The 9780-nt window shown below is 44.2% G+C and overlaps 1 protein-coding gene across 1 annotated transcript; it reads left to right on the top strand.

Annotated features, from left to right (window-relative positions):
• Positions 1 to 2987: 2987 nt before the first annotated feature.
• Positions 2988 to 9466, top strand: fkrp (fukutin related protein). Its single transcript, XM_034169255.1, has 2 exons — positions 2988 to 3308; positions 7369 to 9466. The coding sequence occupies exon 2, from the start codon at positions 7489 to 7491 to the stop codon at positions 9094 to 9096; it is 1608 nt and encodes a 535-aa protein (XP_034025146.1). The 5' UTR covers positions 2988 to 3308; positions 7369 to 7488; the 3' UTR covers positions 9097 to 9466.
• Positions 9467 to 9780: the final 314 nt, after the last annotated feature.

Below are 9780 nucleotides of genomic sequence, written 5' to 3'. Positions count from 1 at the left end.
TAAAATACTATTCGGTGCGTAAAAGCTCACTTCCGCTTTTAGACCTTCACAATAAACGCCATCAAGCAGAGCCAATGCCACAGCAATGTGTGTGTGTGTGTGTGTGTGTGTGTGTGTGTGTGTGTGTGTGTGTGTGTGTGTGTGTGTGTGTGTGTGTGTGTGTGTGTGTGTGTGTGTGTGTGTGTGTGTGTGTGTGTGTGAGAGAGAGAGAGAGAGAGAATCGTGATAAAAGAAAATTAAGACTTTGCATAACGTTATGACTCTTATTTTATGTATCTGTAGTTTGGTAGAAATCCCAACAGCGCTCGTATTTTTTTCCAAGCAGACACTGAGCAGCTCGCTGGGGAAGCTCATTTCCTGCCATTTTGTGAGCAGCCAGCGCCTAGAACCGCGTAAAGTTTGCGCGAGTTACAAGCAAAATCGTTTCCGGTGATAAAGTGAATTACAAAAATAAAATACAGAAAAAAAAGAAAGAAGGGTTTAAGTATTTAAAGGATATTACAATTCTGCTGTTATTCATTTATTGTGGACAACTTTTCTTATTCATGTTATTGCAGTTAATGAATTAAAATAGAAAGACAGAAAGATTCATAGATTAATTACATTTCTGCAGTTATACAACCACAGTGAACAATATTTCTTTTCAATTCATTAAAAAATATTTTTACAGTAAATTACCCATCAGATTCTGGGATCTGGGTCCATCCATCCATCCATTTTCTTCCGCTTTATCCGGAGTTGGGTTGCGGGGGCAGCAGCTCAAGCAAAGCCGCCCAGACCTCTCAATCCACACACCTCCCCCAGCTCCTCCAGGGGAACCCCAAGGTGTTCACAAGCCAGCCGAGAGATGTAGAGCCACCTCAACTGGCTCCTTTCGACGTGGAGGAGCAGCGGCTCGACTCCGAGCTCCTCCCGAGTGACCGAGCTCCTCACCCTATCTCTAAGGGAGCGCCCAGCCACCCTGCGGAGGAAACTCATCTCGGCCACTTGTACTCGCAATCTCGTTCTTTCGGTCATGAGCCAAATCTCATGACCATAGGTGAGGGTTGGAACGTAGATAGATCGGTAAATCGAGAGCTTTGCCCCCCTACTCAGCTCTCTCTTCACCATGACGGTCCGATACAGCGACCGCATCACTGCAGATGCTGCACCGATCCGTCTATCGATCTCACGCTCCATCCGTCCCTCACTCGTGAACAAGACCCTGAGATATTTAAACTCCTCCACTTGAGGCAAGGACACTCCACCGACCTGAAGAGGGCAAAGCACCTTTTTCCAGTCAAGAACCATGGCCTCGGATTTGGAGGTGCTGATTTTCATCCCGGACGCTTCACACTCGGCTGCAAACCGCCCCAGTGCACGCTGAAGGTCCTGATTTGACAAAGCCAACAGAACCACATCATCCGCAAACAGCAGAGACGAGATTCTGTGGTTCCCAAACCAGACCCCCTCTACACCCTGGCTGCGCCTAGAAATTCTGTCCATAAAAATAATGAACAGAACCGGTGACAAAAGGCAGCCCTGGCGGAGGCCAACGGGTCCATATTCACAAAACAACTTAAAGGGGTCAAAAATACAGCTAGACACTGAGATGTTGTATGTTAAAAAAATACAAAAGTAAATATCTAAGAAATGTCCAGCTTTACTGGTATCTCACAGTGTTCGGGGTCAACAGGTTTGCGGAAGGAGACTGTTGAACCTGGGTCTTACTGCCGGTTGTTAATGTTGGAAAATGGAATTTAAATATAATTTGCTTGAATGTGTTGCAATCATTCTGTCCGACATCTAATATGTAAATTATAATCTGTGCCATTGTTTGTTTAACCTTTTGGAAAATATGTAAAGTCTCATCTCCCCAGTTATTCATATTTAATTACCAGTATGCCCAAACACAATTTATTGTAATAAAGACAAACAAATACAATGTGTTAGTTTTTGTTTTATTAATTTTCTTTATCTGCTTTCATGTGTTGTCCTGTTTTTTATGTTGTCATATATACGTTTTCTTTGTTTGATTCATTATGGCTGAATAATCAAAACAAAACAAAAATTACAAAAATAAACTGTGATCCAATTGGCGTCCGGTGTCACAGACCAAATGGTCCCCCCCTGAAAATTGGTCTGCCCTGCTTTCACTGGGCATGCACCATTTCGGACCACAGCAGCACATCTGAAACAGAATCTCTTCACCCAAAGTGATCAAATGGATTAATGGGATTATTAACCATCAGATGATGAAGGTAAAACCTCTTAAATCATTCTAAAGTCAGTTTTAAGCAGAAATGAGGCCCTTTTAAGCAGAAACGAGACAAAATTCTGTGACACTTTGAAATGACAGATGCGCAGTGAATGCATCAGCTAGCAGTTCGTTTACCCGCGGTGCTCATCGCTTCATCCGTCTTTTATTATGAAAATTTATGTGGAAATGATTGTTGTACAAACGCTTCATATATCTGTCGCTGAGTTAGATGATGACTGGAGGCAGTTTGAAGCAGAAACGAGGTGATAATCCGTGAACTGCAGCTAATGACACATGCGCAGTGAAGGCGAGGTGGACCAATTTTTAGGGGGGACCATTCAGTCTGCAACACCGGTAACTATCGGTCACTCTTGTATACGTTCGTTGATGTGTTTTGTTTTTGTTTGTTTGTTGTTTTGTTTGTTTTTTTGTTTGTTTGTTTGTTTGTTTTTTGGTGGGTTAAATAGCTTTAGTGTTAGACAAAATTTTGTGCTCTCACACAAATTTTGACAGATTATATTTGAAGAATGAAGATGAATGGACGGCACGTGGAGGTCAACAACTGAAAGGTTACGGCCTGACCTATCTATAGATTTTAAATCGCATAAAGAATGCACGAAAGACATACCTTTCTGTTTATCTAAATTATTGTAACATTCTGCAGCTTTTATACAGAAGTGGCGTGTCAGCTTTAGAGTGAAAAGCTTCACCGGATATGCTTTTGTTGTTGCTGCGGGCTTTCAGCGCTCGGTGTGACTGAATGTTCCTGCAGTAAAGATTCGCGACGACATGCGAATTAATGAACATATTCAGGTGCGATTTGTGCAGCGTTATGTTGTACATTTATATTTTCTTTTCATATTTAGATCTGAAGAATGTTTTTGTTTATCGTGGGATGCTCTGTGCTCACGGTTCAGTCAGGTTTGAGCCGGCTGACATGGACCATGAAATAAAATATAATTTAACCGGGTTTGGTCGCGTTGCTAAACATTAATATAAGCTTTAAAGGACCGTGGTGACAAAGTGATGCATTCAAAGTGTCTGTGAAGATGAATAAATCCAGCGGAAGGTGAGTCCTGCTCTGAAATCCGTTAGCAATAATAATAAAAAAGATTATTAAAAATATACAGGTTTATTAAACTGGTAAGAAGATGGGGTTTTCTTTAGGTCAAAACGTATTTTAAAAGAACTGTCTGGTCCAAACTTGCATGAATAATTCAAAGTGAATTTATAAGTTTGTGTCTAGAGCAGGGATGACAAACTTGTGGCCCGTGCAGGCCCGGCGCCAGAAAAAAATATTAAGGGGGCCATGAGTTTATCACAGGGGGCGGGGTCGGCCCCCCCCCCCCAAAAAAGTGCGCACCGGAGGGGACCTGCCTCTGAGCGTGCGTAATGAATTGGGTGCGCTCCTGGAAAGCTCATGTATTTAGGCTACACCGTTGTAAGAGACTAAGAGTAAAGAGTGACGACAGTATTTTTTTAATAATTATTTGAACGTATAGACCCTCGGTCAAGTGATCTCCTGCATACCACAAAACCAAACCAACAACTAATCTGAGAAACGACACAAGACAGTAGATTAACCCCACATACAGCCCTCCATCACAAGCGCAAACACAGCGCAGTTGGGCATGTGCGCCACTCCATGGTACAGAGCCAACTACGCATGCAGTCACAAAGTTCTTCTGAAAAACTGGAACGATCTGAATTCGGTTGGATGAATATGGGTGTGTGTGTGGAGACAATTCACCTCGTTCACAATGTGACAGAATTTAACAATGCGCAATAGCGCGCAACAACACGGAACACTATTCTTGACCGTGCGTAATGGTTCCTGATAATTCTCCAGCAACACGTGCCATTAATCCTAATGTGTGGTAACAGGTTGCAGCAGTTCCTGAGGACACCTGACGCCTCTGCCCCGAATCATCACATTCGTGATCAGCGGCCAAGAATATGTACTTCGTGGCATTCGTGACTTGTCGTCGTTATGTGTAAACGCAGCATTAACACCCTCCCCAAGTGAGTCGTGCTGCATGATCTGCCTTTTGCTTGGTGGACTTGACGAATCCCAGGAACTCCAGCTCTGACAGTGCTTGAATAAATCGAGCATGCTTTAGTTCGTCCACCTTGCCATAATCGCTGGACTCAGGATCCTTGCCCTCTGCCGCACTCACAAGCGCAATCCTCAACCTATCAAATCGCTTGAACACAGACACATGCCATATCCGTTTGTTTTAAAATTAATTACTTTAATTAATTAATTTGGTTTATTTGTTAAATACATAATATTATTGAATAACTAATATTTTGCCATATTTTCCAGTATTTCTTTTTCTTTCTTTTTTATTTTGATTTTGTGATAACTCTCACATCTGAGGGGGCGGGGTTAATGACGTGAGGGGGCGTCGCCCCCTCGCAGCGCCGGGTCTGGGCCCGTGGGCCACATTCGGCCAGTCTTCTTTTTGTTTTGGCCCGCATTGACAGTTGAAAAGCTCACTGGAGTTAAGAAATTCCTGTTAAGCAAATTAAATAAGTTTTATTATTATTATTATGAAACTTCATTTTAGATTTAGAATGTTAGTTTTCTCAAAAAATAAATAAATAAATAAATAATAATAAAGCACTGTAGCTGTATGTAATTCACATAACTTTTTTTGTCCTGTGGGCTTCCATTCAGATTTGTTTATGGATCTTCGCGGGAAAGAATTTGGGCGCCTTTTTGTGCATTTCAGATATATGTAATTCTCATCCTAACCCTTATCCTGTATCTTAATTTGAAACCTAAACCATGGACAATGGAGTAAAGTGCGTGCTTGCTTGGCACCTGAGGCATTAGCTTTAGATCTTTGTCCCAACACCGGAAGTGCACAGCACTCTTTGCTGGGGGAGGTGATGGTCTAGTGGCCAAGGTGTTGGGCTTGAGACCAGAAGATCCTGGGTTCAAATCCTCGCCTGACTGGAAAATCACTACGGGCAAGGTCTTTAATCCCCTATTGCTCCCGGTGTGTAGGGCCATACAAGGTGCCTTGTATGGCAGCACCCTGACGTCGGGGTGAATGTGAGGCATAATTGTAAAGTGCTTTGAGCGTCTGATGCAGATGGAAAAGCGCTATATATACTCAACAAAAATATAAACGCAACACTTTTGGTTTTGCTCCCATTTTGTATGAGATGAACTCAAAGATCTAAAACTTTTTCCACATACACAATATCACCATTTCCCTCAAATATTATTCACAAACCAGTCTAAATCTGTGATAGTGAGCACTTCTCCTTTGCTGAGATAATCCATCCCACCTCACAGGTGTGCCATACCAAGATGCTGATTAGACACCATGATTAGTGCACAGGTGTGCCGTAGACTGCCCACAATAAAAGGCCACTCTGAAAGGTGCAGTTTTATCACACAGCACAATGCCACAGATGTTGCAAGATTTGAGGGAGCGTGCAATTGGCATGCTGACAGCAGGAATGTCAACCAGAGCTGTTGCTCGTGTATTGAATGTTCATTTCTCTACCATAAGCCGTCTCCAAAGGCGTTTCAGAGAATTTGGCAGTACATCCAACCAGCCTCACAACCACAGACCACGTGTAACCACACCAGCCCAGGACCTCCACATCCAGCATGTTCACCTCCAAGATCGTCTGAGACCAGCCACTCAGACAGCTGCTGAAACAATCGGTTTGCATAACCAAAGAATTTCTGCACAAACTGTCAGAAACGTCTCAGGGAAGCTCATCTGCATGCTCGTCGTCCTCATCGAGGTCTTGACCTGACTCCAGTTCGTCGTCGTAACCGACTTGAGTGGGCAAATGCTCACATTCGCTGGCGTTTGGCACGGAGAGGTGTTCTCTTCACGGATGAATCCCGGTTCACACTGTCCAGGGCAGATGGCAGACAGCGTGTGTGGAGTCATGTGGGTGAGCAGTTTTCTGATGTCAATGTTGTGGATCGAGTGGCCCATGGTGGCGGTGGGGTTATGGTATGGGCAGGCGTCTGTTATGGATGAAGAACACAGGTGCATTTTATTGATGGCATTTTGAATGCACAGAGATACCGTGACGAGATCCTGAGGCCCATTGTTGTGCCATACATCCAAGAACATCACCTCATGTTGCAGCAGGATAATGCACGGCCCCATGTTGCAAGGATCTGTACACAATTCTTGGAAGCTGAAAATGTCCCAGTTCTTGCATGGCCGGCATACTCACCGGACATGTCACCCATTGAGCATGTTTGGGATGCTCTGGACCGACGTATACGACAGCGTGTACCAGTTCCTGCCAGTATCCAGCAACTTCGCACAGCCATTGAAGAGGAGTGGACCAACATTCCACAGGCCACAATTGACAACCTGATCAACTCTATGCGAAGGAGATGTGTTGCACTGCATGAGGCAAATGGTGGTCACACCAGATACTGACTGGTATCCCCCCCCAATAAAACAAAACTGCACCTTTCAGAGTGGCCTTTTATTGTGGACAGTCTAAGGCACACCTGTGCACTAATCATGGTGTCTAATCAGCATCTTGGTATGGCACACCTGTGAGGTGGGATGGATTATCTCAGCAAAGGAGAAGTGCTCACTATCACAGATTTAGACTGGTTTGTGAACAATATTTGAGAGAAATGGTGATATTGTGTATGTGGAAAAAGTTTTAGATCTTTGAATTCATCTCATACAAAATGGGAGCAAAACCAAAAGTGTTGCGTTTATATTTTTGTTGAGTAAATGCAGTCCATTTACCATTTATTTGATAATTGGCAGTGAGATTGAGGAGTGCAAAAAAAACAAAACAATGTCATGTATACCGCTTGGAACATTCGTACTATTTCGGGGTTATGTGTGTAGTCTCAGAGTTTGTGGTGTCTGAGTTACTGCACAATAACAGCTGATATGTGATACTTCTAGCAACATCCTAATAATTCAGCTTTCTATTGACTTTGAGCTTTAATTTAAGGGGTTTAACAAAAATACGGTTACAAAGTTACAGCCATATATGCATAGCCCTTCTATTTTCAGAGCCCAGAAGTAATCAATAGATATTAATGACAGCATCACCACATATATTCATACAATACCTTCAGCTTCTGCGTTATTGAACATTTTGTTTGTCTTTTACAGATTGTGTTTAACTTTGAGACAATGTGAAGAACGTATTCCTCTTGGAATACACTAATGGGCATCTATGAAACACTGGATTTCACACTACCAATACAAGCTGGAAAATAAACTCGAGCTGCCATGCGTATCAGTTTCTGCCAGGGCCTGTTAACCGGAGCCATTATCCTCAATCTCCTCATTCTCTACTATGTATCTCGAGCTCAGCAGCAAATGATGGAGAAGCGGAAGGAACATGGCAAAGGCTCAAGGAGGGCTTCACTACCAGTCTCCAATCTTGCAGGAGGGTTAGGGAGTCTGATGGGTCTGGGTGTTGGGCTGGCTGAGCATGGCGCAGTCGGGTTAGAGGGACTTGGTCGTGGACCACGTGTGACTGTGCTTCTTCGAGAGTTTGAAAATTTTGAGAACTATGTTGCAGATGTGGCCAATTCTTTCCTCCACCAGAGGCCTGAACTTCCCTTCTTGGCTGTGGCCGACACATCTCCCTACCCTCCCCTTGTACTTCCAGAGGGGGCTCGCCTTCTTCTGCTCTCACCCAGCCCGGATCAACCACCCCAAGCTCACAGGCCAGAGTTCCACATCCAGACCGAATTTGTGCTGCTTGTGCCTGATGGCATTGAATTGGAGCAACCACGGGCTATTGAGAGGCTAATTAGAGAGCTGGAAGGTGAGGGTGGGGGGCCTGTGCGGATGGTGGCTGCACCTGTGCTGGCTCGATCTGCTGTGCAGTGTCTCCACTTACGTGTCAGCCTTAGAGAATGGACAGCTACCTACTCACCAGCAGCATCTGGAAGTAGCGGGAGTGTCTGTACAGCTTTACAAGGAGATGCTGTTGTCATCATCCGCGCAGAGGACCTCTTCAACCTGTCTGTACCTCTAGGACAGCCGCTATTCGCCTCACTTTTCATCCAGACTGCATTGAGAGGATGGAAGGTCAAGCTCCTGGAGGGACCTTGTTTCTCTGCAAACCACAGGCCCCTCTTCAGCTCAGCTCACAACCAGTGGAAGGCTGATACTAGGCTAAAGGAGACTACGGGGAAGCTCATGAGGAGTTTTGGTCTCAAGCGTCTTTTGATGCCTGATGGGAAGGAACAGTGGTTCGGTTGCAGTAAGGAGACACCTCGCTGCTTTGGCACTGTGCAAGATGACACCCCTGAATACCTCTATCTGGATCACTGGACACCTCCCTGTTGTCTACGGGCACTCAGAGAAACCACTAAGTATGTCATCAACATCCTAGAAAGTTCTGGTGTCCGCTACTGGCTTGAGGGTGGGACTCTGCTGGGTGCTGCCCGCTATCAGGATATCATCCCATGGGATTATGATGTTGACCTGGGTATCTATCTAGAGGATGTACCCAACTGTGATCACCTGAAGAACCTGGACTCAGGTTCACTGGTTGATGCTAATGGTTATGTTTGGGAGCGGGCAGTAGAAGGAGATTTCTACAGAGTCCAGTATAGTGAGGCCAACCATCTCCATGTTGACCTGTGGCCATTCTATCCACGTAATGGCGTCATGACCAAAGACACATGGACAGACCACAAACAAGATGTGGAGTTTCCAGAACACTTTCTGCAGCCACTGGTGCCCATGACCTTTGCTGGTATCACTGTCTATGGCCCCAACAACCACCGTGCCTTCTTGGAGCTCAAATTTGGAGAAGGGGTGATTGAGAATCCTCAGTATCCCAACCCTGCCAAAAAAAGACTGGACAAGAGCAAATTATAAGAGGGGAATTACGACACTCTACACCATTTTGTGTTGCACTGTGTATACTTCACATCTTCTTTTTTAAACAAACCAAAAGTTCCAGCTAGTAATGAACTGTTGGTGCCAAAATTAACACCAATCCTTTTTGTCAGTATATTAAAGACCTCAACAGGCCCTGAAGTCCACTGGGCTGGTATTTATCCCCACATACCGTAGCATGAAGTAGATGAGAGTCTATGAGTCCCCATGGACGGGACACCAATCCATCTTGGGTTACTTCCCCAGCCAAGAACAGTGGGTGGACTGGGACAATACAGATGAAGTGTCTTGTCCAAGGATACAAACCGGGATGAAACACAGACCTGGAATTAAACTGTAGTCTGTATATTGTAGTCCAGTGCCTATCCTGCAGAGCCACCTGCTTTTTTTTTTATCAAAATGAAAGACTGAAATATGGTGTTGAACTGGCTTTTAATATTTCAGAGTAGTAACATCTTCCTTACAACATGCATGAATGCTTGACATTTTTAAATCAAGGTACTAATGCAGTTTTGTTTCAGTACATGGTGTGCTACATCTATTGTACGAGTGGTTCAGTGTAATTATGGCTGTTGCAAAATGATTAACCTTCATAAATCATATTGATTTTTAGTTTCTTTTTGAAAACAACACTGGTATTGCGTTCAGTAGGATCAGCTCAAC

Source organism: Thalassophryne amazonica, chromosome 4 (genome assembly GCF_902500255.1).
Source record: "Thalassophryne amazonica chromosome 4, fThaAma1.1, whole genome shotgun sequence".
NCBI classification, from domain to species: Eukaryota; Metazoa; Chordata; class Actinopteri; order Batrachoidiformes; family Batrachoididae; genus Thalassophryne; species Thalassophryne amazonica.
This window is presented reverse-complemented; position numbering and strand designations above follow the sequence as displayed.

What these genes read in the sequence shown, in the direction of transcription:
- fkrp (XM_034169255.1), top strand. Translation starts at nt 7,489, where the DNA reads ATGCGTATCAGTTTCTGCCAGGGCCTGTTAACCGGAGCCATTATCCTC.